Below are 23129 nucleotides of genomic sequence, written 5' to 3'. Positions count from 1 at the left end.
GCTCCTATTCTTTTCCTGTCATACTAACTCCCCTTCTGCCGAAGGTTTGGTTATGAGTCTTAGTATCTGTTTTGAAATGTTGCTTGGTAGGGTTTTTCAGGTGCCTTCTGTAGTAGACTCCTGTCATACGTCCAATGCACATCTCATTTGTCTTTCTAAGTGAGGATTGATCATCTTACCTCATGTCTGCTTTCTTGTTTATCTTCTTTAGTTGTATAGACTTCATCATGTTTATCATATCTTGTAGGTCTATATAAGCGAGTATATACCATGTTTGTCTTTCTCCTTCTGGGATACTTCACTCAGAATGATCTTTTCTAGGTCCCACCATTTGCCTGCAAATTTCATGATTTCCTCCTTTTTGATTGCTGAGTATTCCATTGTGTAAAAATACCACAATTCCTGTATCCATTCCTCCATTGATGGACATCTGGGTTGTTTCCAGGTTCTGGCTATTACGAATAAAGCTGCTACAAACATTGTTGAGCAAATGTCCTTGTTGTGTACTTGAGCAAATTTTGGGTATATACCTAGCAGTGGTATAGCTGGGTGTTGAGGAAGCATTATTTCTAATTGTCTGAGTAAGCACCATATTGACTTATCCCTAGCCCTAACAGTAATCTTAACCTTTTAATCCTAACCCTTAACCCCAACCCTAACTCTGACCCCAACCCTAAACCAACCTGACCTGACCCTGACCCTAATCTTCCTTAATCTGCATCTTTTCAGATGATAAGATCCAGCTTTAATCTAGGGCACAGATTCTGGTGTCACAGTTTGACAAAGCTTTTGGTATCAACCTATATATATAAAGGGCATTGAAGATGGTCGCTCTTTCTGTTTGTCTGCTTGCCCTACCTCTGGCTAGAAAGTTCATTTTTTACTGGCATTAGAAACTATTTCTCCAGAATTCTGTTATGTACTGAAGACCAGCTGAGACATCCAGCAACATGGACTGAACCACTGTTGGATTCTTCCATTGGTAGACAGACATTGTTGGACTAGGTGGACCTCAGCCTGTGAGACATTATAATAAATTCAGTTTTTGTTTGTTTTTTTTTTTTCTTCGTGTGGCCTTGAGATATGCCTGCCTCCCTAACTGCTGGTCTTAGAGGTGTGTGCCACCGTGCCAGCCTTTCACTTTCTACATACATAGATTCACTCTATCAGGACTGTTCATCTAAAAAACCTTTATTAATTCAGCGGGTTTTGTTTGTTTGTTTTCACCTTCCCATTGAGGAAGATGGCTAACACAGTGTTTGTCATCTGTTTCCTGCTTTTCTCCCAGTGTTGTCCCGTCCCTACCAGATGAAAATTAGCTGTAGTTTACCATGAAGCTACAAAACAAAAATTTTGTTTCCTAAAATCTCTTCTGTAATCGTTAATATTCTGGGCATCCTTCCACTTGTGGGACAGATTGTTAATTCCAGAGCAAGTTAAGTAATGGGTTATGCTAGCTACCCACCTTGATTCCATGAGGAAGTAAAGGAAGTGCCTTAATGAGTGCAGTGAAGAAAGCTCAGGCAATATCAGATATCACTACCGCGATGAGTCCAGGCTCATCGCATACAAAGGAGAGGAGGAGGCGGCTGAGCAGCGAGAGCTCCTATAGCGGGCCCTCTCCTGGGCTAGGTGGGAAGACAGCCGGGTAGGCTATTGGAGAACAGGCAAAGTGCTCCTGGAATGCAAATCTCTGCAGGTCTGAAAAAAGTCTGGCCCTGGACTGGAGGAAGCTTGGGCAAGGAAGCTCTATGCTGTGTCCTTTCAGCACCCTCTAAACCTATGGGAGGTGCTCATGTCGCTCAAGATTCATTAGCCAATCAGAGCCTCCACGCGGACCTGCCAGACAGAAGAGGAGGGTTTTTCCGGGTGCCCGGCTGCAGGCTTGCTTTGTATCTGACCAGGCTTGAATGGTTCGGTGTGTTGTGCTCTGAGCGCTGCTGCTGGGCGCTGTGAGGGGAGCTCAGGCAAGCTCCGAAGTTGCGACATGGTGAGCGCTGGGTCACTGCCTACAACAGGGAGGAGCAGGCAGCTGAGCAGCGGGAGCTGGAGTGGTGGGTCCTTTCCGGGTCAAGGTGGGAAGGCAGTCGGGTAGGCTATTGGACCACGGGCCCGAGTGCTACTGGAAAGCAAATCTCTGCAGCTCTGAAAAAGGTCTGGCTCTTGATTTTAATCCTGGGCCAGCACTATGAGACTTTAGCACACTCTGAGGGAAGAGATCATGGTACTCAAGACTCACTGGCCAATCAAGGCCTCCAGGCGGACCTGCCAGTCAGACGAGGAGGGTTTTTCCGGGTGACATACTGCAGATTCAGCTCCTGTTCCTGAGCAGGCTTTAATGGTTTGGAGTGATGTGCTCTGAGCGCTGCTGCTGGGTACTGTGACGGGAACTCAGGCAAGCTCCGAATTCGCGACGTGAGTAGCGCAAAGTCACTGCCCACAACAAAGAGGAGCTGGCAGCTGAGCAGCAGTAGCTGATGTGGTGGGTTCTCCCTGGAGATGGGTGGTTAGTAGCAGCCAGATGCGGCCACCTGTGAGATCCCTTGTGGGCCTAGTCACTCCCTGGACCTGGCGGTGGCCTCTGCATAACTTCACTATGAGGGCTGCATCTCTGCAAATCATTTGGACCAGGGGTGCCATGTAGAAACAGCGTTGGTTGGGATGCCAAACTTGGAGAGCCCTAGTTTTTCTAGTATCTTGTGCAAGTTCTGCCCCTAGCATATTTGGAGTTAATTTTGTGGAGGTTGTAAAAGATGACTTGGGTAGCACTCCAGTATTAAGATGTGATGTAGAAGAGTAGAATTGATGTAAAGGATTTACCAATGCCACTAAAACACCCCACAGCTAAGAAGTATGCTAACCAAGCCTCAATAGAGATTAGGATGCTCGGATACATATGTTTGTTCACCAGGATCGTCCAAACATTTGGCTCCAAACCATAACAAAGGCGACAACTCTGATTTACAGTCAGCCATTAGGCCCATCCTCATATCAAAAACAGGTTTCTAACAAGCTGCTCAAGGGGGCATTACAGGGTCACAACTAACATTAAGGCTTGGGGTGTGCCATAAAGGTCCAGTTTTCTTCTTGAGGAAAATATAGTTCTGCCACATGGGCAAGACTACACTGGGTGACAACTCTTTGAAAAGGAATAATACTGTTGTGTTGAGGGCTGGCCTGATCAAGCAAGTCTTTCTGTGAGGCCCTCATTTATGGAGTAGGAACACCGCTCCTTCTGAAACCCAGGAACATGCTTGGCAGAGCCAGTAACAGCCTGGGAACTTTCCCTGAGGACCTAGTGAATTGAAAATAAAACAGAGCTCCTTCTCTAAATGTGCTTGGGAGAGCTGATAATGGTCTGGGGCCAGGGCCTTTGGGGAGGTGTTGCTTTAGCTCCTCAGAACCCAACTCTCCTCAAAACATGGGGCTGTGGTTATCAGTCCATTGTAGGCTTGGTCAGTAATGTAGTTGAGATATCCTGTGTTACCCTTGTACAGCATTGTTTTATTAGACTTCTCCTGAGTTTGTCCCACTGTATGATAGTTTCTGCTGACTTCATAGAAGTCTCCCATTTCTTTTCATTTTTTCCCTTGTAAGTAGTATACAAGATGCTAGTCTTAAGAAACCTACTTAGCGTAAGTCATAGCTTGTGTAAGATCTACAGACCGTAGCTTTTATACTTTCTCCCTTCTACTTTTCCTATCTTTTTAATATTCTGGGACCTTCCACTTAGCACTCTGTCACTGAAAATGACCTGCTGTTTCAGGGCACTGGTGTACTTAAAAAATGATTCTGGGAATATCTTTGCTGTGTAAATCTCCCATCTCTAAGTGGCTAGACTTGCAGTCTTCAGTCTGTATTTAAATTGTTCAAAACATAACCTGAGGCCTGAACCTAAAAGAGACTTAAGGGTGACAGCATATGTGGAATGCAAAATCTTTCTTGGCTGGTTCTTCTTCGAGCATTCACCAGAGCTGAATTCATGCTGTCATTAAAGAGATTTTTCTTAATAATATTTTAATTGTGTATGGAATGATTTCTCTTTGGCATATGAATTCTAGGACAGCTGCTTCTTCAGACTTTTAGAAAAATATTTCTGTGACAAGCTATATTGACTCAGGTCACCTTGATCCCAGCCTGTTGCTCCCCAGGACAATGACCTTATTTTCCTTTTGATTAAACTTCCTAAATCCTTTAGTTAAAGGACTGTACCACCACAGAATTTTAAAAGAACGTATTTGAGTCATGTAGTGAACTGTCTTTTGAAGTAACGGAAAAAGGATTTGCATGTGGAGCATGGCTTCTGGCTTCAGACCAGAACAGGAGGAGCAGTTTCCAGTACACTGCAGAGTGAAACGGGGTAGACAATAGCTAGATCACAGACTAAAGTTTAAGGTAGTTAGCTCCAGGGGTCAGCATTATGAAGAAGGACCTGATTGAGGCAGGGTGAGTGATTTTTGTAATTTGCTAGTATGTATTAATTCATACTGAGTGAAAACAGACCAGGAGAGGTTAGCTTGGGACTATCTTTTTTTTTTCAAGATTGATTTATTTATTATATATACAGAGTTCCACCTGCATGTACACCTGCATGACAGAAGAGGACACCAGATCTCACTATGGATGGTTGTGAGCCACCATGTGGTTGCTGGGAATTGAACTCAGGACCTTTGGAAGAGCAGTCAGTGCTCTTAACCTCTGAGCCATCTCTCCAGCCCCCAGCTTGGGACTATCTTATGAAAATGTGAGCAATCCTCATTGACATAGTTAAGTCATCTCAGAAATGTGAGACACAAAGCAAGACATTGGCTCTAGCTGTATATGTGTGTTAGGTTACAGATCTCAACAGCTAACATTGCACATAAGGGCAACGTCAAACAGTAGCTCATTAAGGGCATTTCCTTTACCAGGGAAGGGCCTGTTCTTTTTCAAAGTCATTATACCTGTATGTTTTTTCAATTGTATTTACCTTTTTAAAAAGTCAGTTGTTGGTATCCTTTTTAAATTTCATTTTCTCAATGTATCACTGCTCTAACCTCTTATTTGTTTCTATTCTTCAGTGTTTCCCAGTCATTAAGAATTTTCCTTCCCTCTTCTCAAGTGCTTTCATACTTGTTTTTGTTTAGAGCAACGTCTCTTGTAGCTTATCCTTGCCTTATGTTATATAGTTAAGATTGGCTTTGAACACCTAATCCTGCTGCCAAATGCCTGGAACAGTCTTGCAAGTCCTTTCAGGCTGGGCCCTGACTGTTCAACGAGAAAGAAAAGACACCAGTGAATGAGTACATGCAGCCTCCATGGCTTTTTGAGGGAATTACAAATAAAGAGGGACCTATGTAAGAATTCACTGACTAATTTTGAATCTGATGTAGTCACAGAACAGAAAGGGACAGGGAGGAAGGAAGGTGAGAGCTTTCCTGCTTGGAGAGTAGTTGGCATTAGCAATGAGTAGTCTGGTAATCAATTCTAGATAATAAGTAAAAGTTCAAACTGACCATTTCGGCAGGGGGAGGGGAGGCATTCACAGAGCAGGGCAATCAAGAATCTGGTTGAGGAACTGAACTTATTTCTAGAAACCAAATTTCTTTTCTTTTTAATTTTAATTTTAGTTTTATTAATTACAGTTTATTCACTTTGTATCCCAGCTGTAGCCCCCTCTCCAATCCCACCTTCCCTCCCTCTTCTCCTATGCCCCTCCTCCAGTTCAGTGATAGGAGAGGTCCTTCTCCCCTTCCATTTGATCCTAGTCTATCATGTCTCATCAGAACTGGCTTCTTTGTCTTCCTCTGTGGAGTGATAAGGCTGCTCCCCTCCTCAGGTGGAGGTGGTTAAAGAGCCAGCCCATGAGTTCATGTCACAGACAGTCCTTGTTCCTATTATTGGGGAACCCTCTTGGACACTGATCTGCCATGGGCTACTTCTGTGCAGGGGTTCTAGGTTATCTCAGTGCATGGTCCTTGGTTGGAGTATCAGTCTTGGAAAAGACCCCTGTGCCCAGATTATTTGGTTCTGTTGCTCTCCTTGTGGAGTTCCTCCAGGTCTTTCTATCTCCCCCTTCTTTCATAAGATTCCTGCACTCTGTGCAAAGTTTGGCTATGAGTCTCCACATATATTTTTATACCCTGCTGGGCAGAATCTTTCAGAGGCCCTCTGTGATGGGCTCCTGTCCTGTTCCCTGTTTTCTCCCTTTTCCAATGTCTGTCTCGGTTGCCTTTCTGAATGAAGATTGAGCATCTTACCCAGGGTCCTCCTTCTTGATTAGCTTCCTTAGGTGTATAGATTTTAGTACGACTATCCTATATTATATGTCTAATGTCCACTTATAAGTGAGTATAGACTGTGTGTGTCTTTCTGCTTTTGGGATACCTCACTCAGGAGGATCTTTTCTAGTTCCCACCATTTTCCTACAAATTTCATGATTTCCTTGTTTTTAATTGCTGAGTAGTATTCCATTATGTAAATGTACCACAATTTTTGTATCCATTCCTCAACTGAAACCAAATTTCTTTAGTTACACAGTTCAACCAACACAGAAGATCTTGACAAACTGTTGTGGCAAAGCATAACAGGAATTTTATTTTTTCTGTCTAAAAATGCACAATATGAGAGAAAAGGTGTTGGGCTTTTTCAAGCTACCTTTTCTTATGTAATCCAACCATTTTGGTTACCTGGCCTTTATCATCTATCATTTACCCTCTGGGCCTCTTGGTCTGGCTCTCTCCTCTCTTGTCTTCTCTCTCCTTACATGGCTCTGGGTCATGTCCACTCTGTACTCTCCTAGATGTTCCTGTGTCTGGCTGTACTCTCCCTTTTATCTATAGTAAGCTTTCTACTCCACCATATTTAGGAGCAGCCATGCCCTTTCCTTTTTATTTCTTTCTTTTCTTCTTTTTTTTTTTTCCCATTTACCTCCTACCTTGCTTTCACATTTTCCATTTACAGCACCTTGCTTTCAAATTCATGGCCACTTTTTGCTTTAATTGTTGTTACTGTTTGTTTGACTGAAGTTTGGCTTCAGGGCTTCCCAGCTATGAGGTAGAGATGGCTGCATTGGACATTGAATGTGCACACAAAGGACCCTGTGCCTTGGAAGAGGGAACTAAAATACAAGTTTCCACCCTAGGGCTAGGAAAACCTCATCTGCCTGAGTCATTTGTTCTCTGATCCCTCTGGGTTGTCCAAGCTAATCAGAGATTCTAGGCAGGCCTAGCAATCACGAAGCACCAGTGGGAGGTAGCTTGCAAGTCCTTTCCAGGATTCTCCTTTGATGCAGCTGTAGGGAGGTACGAGGGAGACCACAAGCTATGACATGATGAGTTTGGGGCAACTGTCCCCAGGCCAGGAGGAGCAGGTCTACTGAGCTAGCAGAGTCTGATCTGCTGGACTGAGATGACTTATGGGTGAGATTGTGGTTCTGTTGGTCCATATAGTGACTTGGGCAGAGGCCCTTGACCTCTTAACCTCTGTGAGTATGAATTCCTTGGGTTTGGAATTGGGGGCGACTCTGCTGCCCCAGCAGTGGAAAGCTATGGTGCTTATAATGTCACTGTCCAGTGTACACACACAGACATTGGTTTGGTGTGCAGTAGGAAGACAGATTAGAAAACTGAAGTTCTAATTTTTAGAAAGTTTGAACCTTCCATTCCACATTCAGTTTTATGTGACAATTTTTTTATTATTTTTATTTTATAAAATTTATTTTTATATTAATTATAGTTTATTCACTTTGTATCCCAGCTCCATTTCCAGAGACACCTCCAGAGCATGGGGACTCTCTGTTTGGAAGAGAGATCAGTAGTAGCTGGAGGGTCAGAAATATAACAGTTTAGGGGTCACTCTGAGTTATTTCTGTAGGAGTTGTGAAATCTGTCTTTATATAATTTCTATATACATACAATCAAAGGGAACATTGGTCTAGTTCACATTTTTTTTTTCTGGTGGAATTTTCTTAGGTCATTTGATGAAAACTTGAATATATTTTTAGGCTTATGTTTTTTGCTTTTTCTCTCCATCCCCTCATTCTTTCACAAACATTATACACATTTTTGATTGTTATAGCTTCGTGTTAAGTACAGAAGTCATGCTGTGCCAATGTGTGTACTATTCTTCATAATCCTATTATGAGTTTTTTTCACATGACATATAGCTTTATCAGCTTTCCTGTTAAAAATTGTTAGACATTTTCTTTGGATTGTATTGAATTATGCTACAAATTGAACATAACCAACATTCTTTTTTTTTTAAATACATGATTTTAGTGGTGGTGTTTACTGTTGTTCAAAAGGGTAAAAGATATTATTCTATGTTATCATTCATTTAGCAAACTACAGTAAATGTGTGAAATTGAAACTGATTATGAAATAATGTACAAAGCCATAGAAAGAGGACTTTAGTATAGAGTTTAGTGACACAGAATACATTGTTATGGTCACATTAAAGCTATTTCACCAAGTATGATTTAGTTGAGAAGACTAAAAGTGAAAATAAAACATGGCCCAGAGTTGAAGAATGAATCAGAATATGACATGGGATTATGTAAATGTGACATAGGATTGTGTGAATGTGACATGGGATTATGTATTAGCATACAAAATAAACTGATAGCAGTAAGTTGGGATTTTCTACAGATATCAACCAAAATTAATTAAAACCATGTTCCCTTATTGTAAATACATATTTTGTGTATGTATTCTGATGCATTTGGGCATATAACCTACACCCAAGCAACCTCATTACCACTAGCAGCACAGAAAACCATGTCCTCTACACATTTGTATTCTATTTGTGTTTATGTGTATCTACAGTATTCAGAGTTCTCATAAAATGACAGACATGTTCTAGCAATCTTCTCAGTATATTTTCTATGCATTTGGAATTAATTATGAGAATTATCAGAATTCTCATGCTCATTGCAGTTATATTCATGGTGGCCTAAATTATAAAATAACCTAAATGCCCATTTATTGAGGACAAACTGTATGCCTCAGGAAGACATTGTGTTAAATAAATAAAGACAATATCAATGGTTAAAGGATTATACACTTATAAAAGCCTCTCACAGTCAGTGCTGTATCCATTATAAAACAGCATGTAATTACAGCTTAGGTAGTTTCAAGCAACCCACTTCTTTCTCCCTTCTGAGTTTAATCTTTAATGCACTCTTATTTGTCAGATGACGTGAGAGCTTCAGACATCTTGTCTACACTACAGGTAGCAATAGAAAAGGAAGAGCAGAAAGAACACAAAATCTAGCTGAAGCAATCACCTTCAAAAGTTTTTTTTAATTTTTTATTTAACTTTTATTAATTACACTTTATTCCTTTTGTATCGCCCCATAAGCCCCTCCCTCCTCCCCTCCCGGTCCCCTCCTCCCCCCCTTTCTGCATGCATGCCTCTCCCCAAGTCCACTGATAGGGGAGGTCCTCCTCTCCTTCTTTCTGATCTTTTTTTTTTTTGTTCTTCTCAATGCAGTTTATTCAGGAACCTTGAACAATCTTCTGACGCTGGGGAAAGCCAGCCCACAGCTTAAATAGCCTCTGGGTAGCCAACCCCAGTGTGCCTCGTGGGCAATGCAGATAGGTCCACATACACGGAAGCAAGCCAGATCCTCAGCCTTAGCCAAATATGGAGTTGTTCGTGACAGAGAGCACTCACCATCCGGAAGGTGGAAGGCGGAAACCAGCTCCATCTTTAAGGCGCGGCATTACGCAGCTCTCTACAGTTCCCCCTTTTAGTTTTAGACGCATCAGGCAAGAGTAGAGGTCTGATCTCTGATATTAGAAATAAATTGGGACTTTGTACCAATGTTCATTTAGGTGTCATCCACCCAAAGAGCATCAGGCCCATCCGATACCTTTTTCTCAGAGGCGGGACCTGGGGCATCAACCCACATGCAATCAGACATGCTCTTCTCTGGGTCCAAAGTGGCTGACCCTGAGTGCAGTGCTTAGCCTCGCATCCTGAGCATAACATTTTAGCTTTTTATGGTAGCCAACCATGCTTGGGGAGACTGTCCTGCTTCAATGGCTGTAAAGGCCTGAATGGTCATGGCTGCATTACGCTGTTGTGAGACTCTAATCTTGCATATATACCACAGGCAAACCAAGGAGACCAACACCAGAAGGCCTGCTAATGCTCTCATGCCCGCCCATTCCTTCAGATGATTCATGGCTACAGCAATCCATGATGATAATCCTGTGGCTAGTCCTGCGTCCACTCTGGTAGAATTTACTGTGACAATGGCCACTCTCAGCTGCTCCATCGTAGTATCGAATTCTCCAGTCCAATTACCTAAAATATAGCTCGACAATTGTTTAGACAGATTTGCAGCACAGGAAAAATTCTCATATTGTATGCTAGTGACACAAAGTCCAGCATACTTCCATTGACAGCCAAGTTGAGCAATTTGCCATAGGGTATCAATTTGCTCCTGCACGAGGTCAATCCTCTGATTGAACACCAAGTCTCCTTTTAGTTGAGCATTAATTTCTTTTTGTACATCTAAAGCATGAGCTACATTGGCTAAAAGTTTATTTAGGGTCTGAGCAGTCTGCATAGTATGACTTATGGCTAATGCCGTGGTGGTAGCTCCAACAGCCGCCAATGAGATGGCAGTAACAATGGCGGCTGTAATTCCAAGATCCTTTTTCTGTCTGAAGAGAGTCATAGCGTGAGGGGCATCAACAGGCACAGGCACCCAGCGAGGCATGCGAGTAACCAGGGCATAGCTAAATTCACTAGCATTCTGGCATTGGGCAAAAAAGCAAGTATCATTACCACAATTACTTGGCTCTATCTGGCTAATAATGAATAAAAATGGGGGTTATAAACAAACAGGTGTGGACTTATAGGAAATATTATGAGAAGCCTCAACCCCCTTGTTGGAACATCCTGCATCAGTTCTAGAACTAGCAGTGGTGGTGTCCGAGGTCTGAGTAGGTTCAGGAGACCATTGCCCCCAGGGGCGAGACGTGCTCCATGTAAATTGACTAACTCCATTTTCCTCCACTTTTGAAAGTCATTTAAGGTTCTTAAATTATCTTTTTTTTTCTTTTTTTTTTAAATTTTCATAAATTACACTTTATTCATTCTTCATCCCCCCATAAGCCCCTCCCTCCTCCCCTCCCGATCCCACCCTCCCTCTCCTTTCTGCATGCATGCCACTCCCCAAGTCCACTGATAGGGGAGGTTCTCCTCTCCTTTCTGATCTTAGTCCATCAGTTCACATCAAAAGTGGCTGCATTGTCCTCTACTATGGCCTGGTAAGGCTGCTCCCCCCCAGGGGGAGGTGATCAAAGAGCAGGCCAGTCAGATTATGTCAGAGGCAGTCCCTCTTCACATTACTATGTAACCCAATTGGACTCTGAACTGCCCTGGGCTACATCTGTGTAGGGGTTCTAGGTTATCTCTATGAATAGTCCTTGGTTGGAGTATGAGTCTCTGGGAAGTTCCCTGTGTTCAAATTTTCTTGTTCTGTTGTTCTCTTTGTGGAGGCCCTGTCCTCTCCAGCTCTTACTATTTCCCAGTTCTTACATAAAATTCCATTCACTCTGCCCATCAAAAGTTTTTTTTTTAACATTTTTTAGTTGATATATGTAGAGAAGAAAAATATCAATCTTTTTGTAGCAAGAGTTGTTACAGAGGTGTGCTATTATTATATACTGTAAAAATACAGAAAGTTGCTTTATTTGGATGGTATGAGCACATTCTGCCATCATAGTGCATGAAAAAGGAAAAATGGGATTAAACAGACTGACTTGTTTGAATTTAAACACTGACAATAAGTGATAGTAACAAAAATATCACAGTCTTAGAAAAATGACGCATCTCTTTGTTTTCTTCTGATCAAATAACCTACCGCAGATGCTGACACTTTTATTTTTTCTTTGGAGAATGTGTTTAAGCATTTAACATTTTTATATATCAGTTTGTGTATGTTTAATATATGAATATTGTAGCAATACATTATATATGTATTTCTATTATTTGAGTAGTTATTTGTTTTAAACAGTTTTCTTTAAAGAGAGCAAAATTATTCTTTTGGAATTAAATGAGCAAGAAGCTCTGTAATTTACAATTCAAACCAGTGAAAACTAACACAAGAAAATGACCTGTGTTTGTTTCCTGTATGATATATATTTTACATTACTGAGAGCAAAACTTCTGATTTCACAGATCTAGACAGTGCCCCAAAATGAGCTTTTCATGAACTCCTAAGTGATGCTCATGTCTACATAAAAATAACAAAAACTGTCTCTGTGAAAATCATGCTCTCCTTGTCTTCACTATTTCATTTTTCTTTGTTCATTATTGCTTTTTTCTTTGCATTTTCATTTATGAAAAAATTGAATATTTTTAATTAGAATAAAATCTTCTCATACAATATATTTTGAGTACTTTTACCCTCCCTCCACTCCTCCTAAATCCAGCCTACTTTCCCTACTCTACAGAGCCACTCCCCTTTCTTTATTTCCTTCTCTTGGAGAAGGTCTCCAAGAGAAGATAGCCAAACAAGATCAAACAAGATACAAAAAGATAAGGCAATTTGACCTCATATTGATTGAATCTAGATAAGGCAACCATATAGGAAGAAAAAAGTCTCAAGAGCAGGTGAGTCAGAGCTATATGTCTTCCCACTGTAAGGAGTCCCACAAAAACACCAAGCTAACAGCCATAATATATCAGCAGAGGACCTGGTGCAGACCCATGCATGCCCCATGCTTGCCATTCTGGCCGTCTAGGTAGTGTAAGGCATGGGTTCCCTCTCTTGGTGTGGACTTCAAGTTAAACCAAACATTGGTTTAAAAGTTTAGTGCCACCATGCCCCTGCACATCTTGTAGGCAGGACAGATTTTAGATAGAGTTTTTTTTTGTTGTTGTTGTTTGTTTGTTTTTAAGCTGGGTTGGTGTCCAGATTTTTCTTTCTGTAGCCAGTAGACTACTTTATCTCAGAGACTAGAACATAGGAGTGAAGTCTTGAAATCTGCTCCTGCTTGACCTCTACATTCAGTGATCTGTATGAAAGTTGTCCTTAGCAATTTGGTCCAGCAGTCAGTTTTCAGAGAGCAAATTTCTGTTCTAGCATCAGCCTAGATTGTTTAGAAATTTCCATGGGACCTCCTCTGCCAACAACTCAACTGAATTTAACCCAGTTCCACCACTGAAGCCCTGCCTGGCTCTAAAGAATGTCCAGTTCCAATTCCATATTCACCATTGCTATGAGTCCTCACTAAGGTCATCTTCATAGATTCCAGGAAGTTACCAGTACACTAGGTTTCTACATTAACCCCCAAATGCCCCGTAAACCTAGTTGTTCCTCCAGCTTCCCAACTGATCCCTCCCCTTCTTATTCCCATTCACCCCCAGTTCACCCACAGGATTTATTCTATTTCCCCTTTCCAGGGAGATCCATGCTTCTCTCTTATAGCCCTCCTCTTTACCTATTCCCTTTGGGTCTGTGGATTGTAGCTTGATTGTCATTTATCTAATAACTAGTATGCATTTATAAGTGAATGCATAGCATATTTTAGTTTCTGGGTCTTGGTTACGTCAGTATAGAAGGAATCTTTTGTGCCTGTATGGAAACATCACCTGCTGATAAAAAAATAATGTCCTATAGCTGAGGAAATAGGAGGGAAGTGATCAGGTAGGCAGAAAGGATTCTGGGATAGTGCCAGACATGGGAGATTAACCTGGGAAGACATGAAAGAGGACAGATGCATGGTACCTGAGCAAAGGTAAACAAGGCATGTGACAGAACTTAGATTAAAATAAATAGGTTATTAAATTATGAGTTAATCAGGGAACAAACCTAGCTGTATGGCCTATGTATTTGTAAATATATTTTGAGTCTGAGTCATTATCTGGGAGCTTGGGGTTGAGAGAAAAAAATATGGACTCTACTACAACTTAGGTAATTTTTCTCAAGTTGCATCTATTTTCCTGTAAATTTTATGATGTCATTTACCTTACCAGCTGAGTAATACTCATTTGTGTAAATGTACCACATTTTCTTTTTTATTATTATTAAATTCTCTCTCTCTTTCGAGACAGGGTTTCGAGAAAGGGTTTATCTGTGTAGCCTTTTCTGTCCTGGACTGGCTTTGTAGATCAGGCTGGCCTCAAACTCACAGAGATCTGGTTGCTTCTGCCTCCCTGTGTGCTGGGATTGTAGGCGTTGGCTACTGCACCTGGCTATGACTTTTTCTTTATCCCTCTGTTGAGGGACATCTAGGTTGCTTACATTTTCTGACTATAATGAGTAAACCTGCTATGAACATAGTTGAACAAATGTCCTTGTGGTAGAATGGAGCATCTTTTGGGTATATGCCCAAGAGTGGTATATGTGGGACTTGAGGTAAATTGATTCCCAATTTTCTAAGGAACCAGAAAACTTCTTGTACCTTGATAGGCATCTTCTTCTTTAGGAAAAATTTTCATTTATGATTTTTTAAAAATAATTTCTTGACCTTTGAGCTGATATTCTACTTCCTCTATTCCAATTATAGAGAAGGGCAGATGGGAGTGGTCTGTGGTATCTACAGGAAGTGTCAACAGGAGGGGAGGAAACTGTAACACTAGGGGCAACCCTGAGTATTAGGTCTCAGGTAACAGAGAGTGGGGAAGATCTGGAGGCATCCTCCCTGGTCCTATACCCAATCTCTCAATACTGAGGCATTAAGTTCCCAGGAATCATTTATTTACTTCTATATTTATTTAGGTTTTTATTGTTTTTTATCTGTAAAACAGCTTGTTTTGAACTAAAAAGTACCATGTGGTCTGGGCAGGTCACTCCGCAAATACTCGTTTTGGGGTTAACATTAGTTACCGACACCTAACTCAAGTTGAGAGGCTCATAACCATCTGGTACTCCATATCTGACACCCTTTTTTGGCATGTCACCTGTACACATGGAGGACATTCTTTCTCACAGACACAAACATATGCATAAAAACAAGGGTAGATATGTTTTCAAAAGTAGTTAGTTCAAAACAAGCTGTTTAGGTGTATAAAACAAATACACTGTTTCTTTTAAAATCTACTTTTTTGCATTTGGTTTTTAAGAGTTTGCATTTCATCACACTTGTGTTGACTTATACTGAATCACCAATCATAGGAAACAAAATGCTTTCTAAGTGATACTAATAGACATCCTTTTCTTTATTATAAAGGATGAGATACTTTTAGTAGTCAGAATTATTTTCTCCAATGTTGAAACATTTGTATGCTTTAAGATAATCTCTCCAATTGGGTAGCTCTCCATCCTTAATCTATTTAACATTAGTGGCAAAGGAGAGAACCTGAGTTCATAGTGTAATTGCTGGCAAGTTATTTTTTTAATTACGAATTTGACTGTAATCCTGTAGTTCTTGTTTAAAGGACTTTGTTATATTTATAGGTCTGGCTTTGTGTCTTATTTTATTTGTGATGCCATGTTTATTGTGTGATTTTATTAATTATAATTTAATTATATTGTTGTTTCTCTGGCAAATGATAGACCTTCACCTATTTTTGTCTTCTGAAAATTTACCATATTATGTCACAAGTTCCTTCAGTTTTTGTTAATTGTTGTTTCTTTGTTTTGTTTGTTTATATGTTTTGGTTTTTTGAAACAGAGTTTGTGTAGCCTTGGCTGTCCTGGACTTGCTCTGAAGACCAGGCTGGCCTCAAACTCACAGAGATCTGCCTGCTTCTGTTTCCCAGAGTGCTGGGATTACAGGTATGTGCCACTGCACCTGGCTAATTTGGGGATTTTCTGTGGAGAAAGTTTCTATGGAGTTTTTAGTTTTCTCATCTTGATTCTAAAGGCTGTGTCTCCTCATTTCTTGGCAAATCTGTGTTTTTGAGTTGTTGCAACCATGAATGTTTAGGTTTTTGCTACTTAAGTGATTGATACAATTAATACCTTGGTTTTGGGTTTTTAAAATGTTCTCATATATTATTAACTCTGTGTCCTACATAGCTTCAGCTCTTAACATTTCAGAGCCTACAGTCATCTAAGGGAGCCTCAATTGAGGGCATGCTCCCAACAGAATGATTGGTTGCTGCATCTGTGAGAGATTGTGTTGATTGATGGTTGATGTGGGAAGGCTCTTTCACTGTGGGTGGCAATATTCCTAAACAAATAGGCCTGGAATGGCTAAGAAAACTACCTGAGCATGAGACAGTGACCGAGCAAGAAAGCAAGCCCAAAACAATGTTTGTCCATGGTTTTGCCTTCATTTTCTATCTTGAGTTTCTATCCTAACCTACCAAAATGGACTGTGATCTGACAGAACCATCCAAAAAAACTTATCCATTACCTGAGATGCTTTTGGTTAGAGGATTCAATCACAGCAGCAGACCAGCAAGTTAGAACAAAAAATGGTATGCAAAAAGTGATTTTGTTTCTGCACATAACCTGGGAATGTTCTCTTTTGGAGGAATGTGGAAAATATCAGAAATTGAGATGGCAAAAAAGCACAGAAAGCTGTGTATGGAGCTTAATCAGCTGTTCTTGCAGGATCTGGAAGATCTGAGTATTGAGAATAATGCAGACAGAGGAAGTTGAGGTCATAGTATTTCAGTGGAAAATAGACTCTGACAAATTTAACTAGAGGTCATTTATGTGATATTTTGGCTCAAAAAAATTTTTTTGTTCTGCTTATACCCTGAGAAATTGAGTAGAACAGAAGTTAAAAATAATGGGCTGATTTCTTAAATAAAATATTGAGTATGTTGGCTGGTAATCACTGGTGATTCATTCAGGACTACAATGAAAAAAGCAACAAGTGGGGCAGAAATAAATGCAGAGTCTGTAGTTTGTAGAGGAAATAGCACTAGGTAGTTTATGATGTCAGTCAAATGGTGAATAAGAGGCAGGAATTTTCAAGAAAAAAAGAAGAGCAGGCCCTTGCTCTAGATTGGAAGCCCAAGAAGGTGCCTTATGGGTATCACTCCCTCCTGTAAGTCCCAAATTAATGAAAGGATTATGTAAAGTGATTCCTAGTCCCAGGAAGAAACTTCATATAAAATCTGCTGCAGCTGGGTGTGGTGGCACTTGCCTTTAATCCAAGCACTCAGGGAGGCAGAGGCAGACTGGTCTCTGTGAGTTCAATGCCATCCTGGCCTACAAAGTGAGACCAGGACAGCCAAGACTACAGAGAGAAACCCTGCCTCAAAAATAAATAAAACACAACAACACCTGCTGCAACTGTGGTCCAAGCATGGCAAGGTCCATCCAAACTTAGAAGCCAAACTTGATAGGATTACCCATATTGTGCAGGTTCTGGAAATAAGAAAGATGCAAAATTCAAGGTCATGGCTTCTTCCTCTGTGGTTTTAATTCAGAACAATTCCAGCCATTTATGTTTGGCAGAGTGAGAGCCCCAGTGAGGATACTGTAAGAGTTCACTGCATTGAAGCTGTGAGGATGAAGCTTGAGTTGCATTTTGAGATCACAGGATGTTGATATAATTAAGCCATTGAGAAATCTTATAGAGAGTGGAAGTAACAAAACTGAGAAATGTATGAGAAGTTACAGGGTTAGGGCCACCTAAGCCCTTTGAAACTGAAGTCCCATGTGTCTGAGACAGCTACTGATTTGGTGTTTGTCATGCTGGATTTCTTGCCTGTCAGAGACTATTAGGATCATTAAAGTTAGACTAAATGCATTTTCATCATGGGATGACCATGAGCCTGTAGTGACCAGCGTCAGAATGTACTTGATTGAATCAAAAAAGCTCCCAGATAGGGTGATGTCTTTGAACACTTATCGACAGGTAAGTGTGGCTTTCTTTGGAGAGCTCATAAAAGCTTTTGAAGGAAGAACTCTTCTAGATTCCTTACTGGGGATGGGATTTGAGTGTTTACATACATTAACCCATTTCTTCTTGTTTGTTTCTACTGTCTTGTGGTTGAAACTGGTCAGCTTCCTTCTCATGCTGTCATGCATTTGCCATTATAAACTCTATCCCTAAATCACATATGATACAGTAGAAGCAATTGTTATTCAGTGCTATTTTACTAGCCTGGTGTTTTTATATTTTTACTTTTGTTTTTGTTTTTGAAGACAAAGTTTCTCTATGTAGCCCTGGTTGTCCTGAAAGTAGGTATGTGGAACAGACAGACCTTTTTTGTTTTTATACTATTGGTTGATAGGCCTAGAATGTAGGTTTTTGTATATGCAAGCATATGCTGTTGTGTAGATCTTCATCCACATCTTGAATTTTGAAATTTGGCAGAGTGTATATTCTATTTCTCAGGATGGCATGTATTCATGACATTAATACTACTTGAGCCTTCTGAGTTATTGGACTGCAGGTGTGTGACATTCTTCCTAACCATTGTGTTTTATTTTATTATTTTTTGAATGAATATTTTGACTGTATGCATGATTATGTATATCATGTGTACTTCACTACAATCAGAAGATGGCCTCAGAACTCCTGAACTTGGACTAATGGATAGTTGTGAGCCCCCATGTAAATGCTGGCAATTGACCCCAATTATTCACAGGAACAGCAAGAGCTCTTAATTGGTTAGACATGCCTCCTAATGCTATTTATTTATGATCAACATTTATATTGCTGATATTTTCATCTGTCCATTTGTAAGTGTTTAAACATATATTCCCGTTTAGTAAAGTCTTATTAATGTTACAGTTTAAACTGGGACATTTCAGGTTTCTGCAAGATGAATACAGAAATGGAGTGGTCCTTTCTATCTTTTTTGTTTTGATTGAGTTTTGCAGGGAGTCAGGGTCTTAATATATACCTCTTACTATCCTGGAATTTGTTGCATAGACCAGACTGGCATACAACTCAATGAGATACATCTACCTCTGCCTCCTGAGTGCTTAGATTAAAAGCATGAGCAAATCTACTCAGTTTTCCCATCATTTTTATAGTTAGTAATTTTTCATATAACCTCTGATATATGCTCAGTATTGTTGATCTGTTGCTCTTCTCTCTTTTTTTTTCCTCTCTCTGTTATTTGGCATTTCTCTTGCAAGGCCATATCTTATTCAAAGGGTACACAAATGACAGAGGTGAACCTTATTATTCAGTTTTCCTCTAAAATGACTTGATGATTACATTAGAACTTCTATGTCAGGAAATGAGTGCAGGAAGAACTGGAATTATATGACTATATGTTAATGAAGTATACATTTACAGTGATATCAGTATCGTGCTTTTTTGTTGTATACATGTATGGTATATTTTAGGTAATAGTGACCTATGATGATGTGCATGTGAACTTCACTCAGGAAGAATGGGTTTTGCTGGATCCTTCCCAGAAGAGTCTGTACAAAGAGGTAATGCTGGAGACCTACAGGAACCTCACTGCTATAGGTAAGACTGAATTTATTTTTTTCACTTTTTAAAATAAGAGGACAAATGTTTCTTTGTTATTGAAGCTCTTCTATAATTTCAATTGAGAATGAAGAATGAGATGAATAAATCAGGCATGGTTCTAAAGTTTGCTGAATATAGTAACTTAAATTTTGCCTAATTTCCAATAATATGTCATTTTCTGGTACTATATTTTAGGGTACAATTGGGAAGACCATAATATTGAAGAACATTGTCAAAGTTCTAGAAGACATGGAAGGTAATTTTCATGTGCAAGGTGATACGAATATACCTCTAAAGAAATTTTAATGTGCCCTGGAAGTTTTAAAGAAAAGCAACAGTGTAAAAAAAACCACTGCTTTAAAAGTGTAGTGATTTCATTTCCATACAACCATATACTGTAATGTCAGGTATCTGATTTGTGTTTGCAAGACATTCCTCTAAGAAAAAAGACAAGGAAACAATGCCTTAAAAGATACCACCATTTGAATCAGCCCCATTAGAGCTATGCTATAGAAATGCAAATCTCATACCACTTAGATATTGCAAAAGGTATACATATTGAATAGGAGATAAGTATATGTCCAAAGCTTTCTAATATGCAAATAGTCCATAATAAAGCTGGCATTACTCTTATACTTGTAGCAACATTGCTAAATTTAGTGAGAGTCAAGTATGTTGTTGTGGAGGAATCTTAATCCTATACCATGTGTCTATGAGGAACAAAAATGTCAAACTGTGTGAATGCAATGTAAAATCCATTTGTTATTCTTCTTTTAATAGGATTATCATGTGTCACAATGGATATAAGCCACGTGAGTGTAGGGATGTTAAAAGAAGCAAATATCTCTCTCTAACCCCAGAACATTAGAAGATGTGTAGTAGTCCCCACTTTGAGTAGACTTTCTGAATGTGATACAAGTTTGCAATTAATTGGTGCTCCAACATTTTTAGGAACAACCACAACTTCACACTGTAGAAAACCCTGAGTACTAGGAATGTGGAAATAATTCTGGTTCACTTTGCAAATGTTGTATGACTCACATTATAGAAAAATTTATGAGTGTAATCAGTGTGGTAAAGCTCTGAGTTCTTCAAATATGTGAAAATCCTGATATAGAAAAAGGATGGATGCTATGTGAGCCACGTAATAAATGATCTTGCCATCACAGATATCGCCAAAGACAAAACAATCTATAATGAAGGGGAACACCATGAATGTAAACAAGCTGATAAAACCTTAAGATCTGATTCTTCTTTACCATTAGACCAAATTGTAAAATTAATTCATACAGGTAAAAAGATGCATCAGTATAATGAATGTGATAAAGCTTTCATGTGTACCAATTATCTTCACAGGCATGAAAGAACACATACTGGAGAGAAACCCTATGAAGGTATTCAATATGGTGAAGTCTTTGCACATCACAGTAGTCTCCAATATCATAAAACAATACATACTGGAAAGAAAACCTATGAATGTATTCAATGTGGTAAAGCCTTTGCAAGTGACAGAAATCTTAAAAGGCATGGAAGAATTCATACAGGAGAGAAACCCTATGAATGTAACCAATGTGGTAAAACCTTTGCATGTCACAGTGGTCTCCAATATCATAAAAGAACACATACTGGAGAGAAACCTTATGAATGTAATCAATGTGGTAAAACCTTTGCATGTCACAGTGGTCTCAAATATCATAAAATAACACATACTGGAGAGAAACCCTATGAATGTACTCAATGTGGTAAAGCCTTTGCACATCACAGTCTTCTTCAAATACATAAAAGAACACATACTGGAGAAAAACCCTATGAATGTAACGAATGCGGCAAAGCCTTTGCACATCATAGTTATCTTCAAATACATAAAAGAACACATACTGGAGAGAAACCTTATGAATGTAACCAATGTGGTAAAGCCTTTGCAAGTCACAGTAATCTCCAATATCATAAAATAACACATACTGGAGAGAAACCCTATAAATGTAATCAGTGTGGTAAAGCCTTTGCACATCACAGTCTTCTTCAGATACATAAAAGAATACATACTGGAGAGAAACCCTATGAATGTAATCAATGTACTAAAGCCTTTACAAGTCACAGTCATCTTCAAATACATAAAAAAACACATACTGGAGAGAAACCCTATGAATGTAATCAGTGTGGTAAAGCCTTTGCATGTCACAGTGGTCTCAAATATCATAAAAGAACACATACTGGAGAGAAACCCTATGAATGTAATCAATGTGGTAAAGCCTTTGCAGGTTACAATCTTCTTCAAATACATAAAAGAACACATACTGGAGAGAAACCCTATGAATGTAATCAATGTGGTAAAGCCTTTGCGAGTCACAGTTATCTTCAAAGGCATGAAAGAATTCATACAGGAGAGAAACCCTATGAATGTACTCAATGTGGTAAAGCCTTTGCAAGTCACAGTTATCTCCGAATACATAAAAGAACACATACTGGAGAGAAACCCTATGAATGTAATCAATGCGGCAAAGCCTTTGCATATCACAATCTTTTTCAAGTACATAAAATAACACATACTGGAGAGAAACCCTATGAATGTAATCAATGTGGTACAGCCTTTGCACATTACAGTCATCTTCAAATACATAAAAGAACACATACTGGAGAGAAGCCTTATGGATGTAACCAGTGTGGTAAAACCTTTGCAAGTCACAATGGTCTCAAATATCATAAAAGAACACATACTGGAGAGAAGCCCTATAAATGTAATCAATGTGGTAAAGCCTTTACAAGTCAAAATCTTCTTCAAATACATAACAGAACACATACTGGAGAGAAACCCTATGAGTGTAACCAATGTGGTAAAGCCTTTGCACATCATAGTCATCTTCAAATACATAAAAGAACACATACTGGAGAAAAACCTTATGAGTGTAACCAATGTGGTAAAACCTTTGCACAAAACAGTCATCTTCAAACACATAAAAGGACACATACTAGAGAAAAACCTTATGCATGTAATCAGTGTGGTAAAGCCTTTTCATGTCCGAAAAGTCTCCAGTATCATAAAAGAATACATCCTGGATAGAAACAATATGGTAAAGCTTTGGAAGTTACAATCATCTCATAAATCATAAAAGAATACATATTAGAGAGAAACATTATGAATGTAATTGATGTGGTAAAGCCTTTACAAGTCAGTCTCCTTCAAATACATAAAAGAGCATATACTAGATAGCAGCAAACCAATGAACGTAACCAATATAGTAAAGCCATATGTAAAAATGTCACAGTGGCAGGTTGTGATGGTTGGTAACATTGTATCCACAGTCAGCAACCAGAGAATGATAAATATTGGTCCTTATTAAATAATCCAATGCTAAGTCCATGGAATGGAATGGTGCTATCACTTCTGGAAAGGTAGAGTCTTATTTCAATGGACTTGATATCCAAGCTACTTTCTCAGAAGTACACATGTGAGACTAACACAATCTAGATAAATCTTCAAAGGAGGATTGTCTCCTGGGTGGTTTTAGATCTTGTCATGTTGTCAATATTAACCATCACACACAATAAAGTTTGCTTTGTTGACTGCTGTTGGAACGACCTTGCTGTTTGAGTTTGCAGTCCTCCCAGTCTAGATAGCCATTTTGAGCTCAGGGCTATATGGAAGGCTCCTTCTCCCAATCAGGGACTCCTATGCTCTGCCTAACCTCATCTGGAGAGTGTCTTTGGGCATTGATGCCTCTAACCATGTCTGATATGTGGCCTTTGACATAGTTCCCTGCTAGCTTTCCCCTCCCTGTGTCTACAGGTACTATG

General features: G+C 39.6%; 1 protein-coding gene across 6 annotated transcripts; it reads left to right on the top strand.

Moving 5' to 3' along the window:
• Positions 1 to 1859: 1859 nt before the first annotated feature.
• LOC110542214 (zinc finger protein 431-like) lies at positions 1860 to 22913 on the top strand. 6 transcript variants are annotated; one of them, XM_060388311.1, is made up of 5 exons: positions 1866 to 1990; positions 15615 to 15718; positions 19247 to 19331; positions 19530 to 19590; positions 20691 to 22913. In XM_060388311.1, the coding sequence occupies exons 3-5, from the start codon at positions 19298 to 19300 to the stop codon at positions 22393 to 22395; spliced, it is 1800 nt and encodes a 599-aa protein (XP_060244294.1). In that variant the 5' UTR covers positions 1866 to 1990; positions 15615 to 15718; positions 19247 to 19297; the 3' UTR covers positions 22396 to 22913. The 6 variants fall into 6 exon arrangements, with proteins under 6 accessions (XP_060244289.1, XP_060244294.1, XP_060244291.1 ...); XM_060388308.1 differs by having other exon boundaries at positions 19205 to 19331; XM_060388306.1 differs by lacking the exon at positions 15615 to 15718 and having other exon boundaries at positions 1860 to 1990; positions 19205 to 19331.
• Positions 22914 to 23129: the final 216 nt, after the last annotated feature.

This window comes from Meriones unguiculatus, chromosome 7 (assembly GCF_030254825.1).
Source record: "Meriones unguiculatus strain TT.TT164.6M chromosome 7, Bangor_MerUng_6.1, whole genome shotgun sequence".
In the NCBI taxonomy this organism is placed as follows: domain Eukaryota; kingdom Metazoa; phylum Chordata; class Mammalia; order Rodentia; family Muridae; genus Meriones; species Meriones unguiculatus.
The sequence above is the reverse complement of the archived record's forward strand: the minus strand, read 5'-3'. Positions and strand labels throughout refer to the sequence as shown.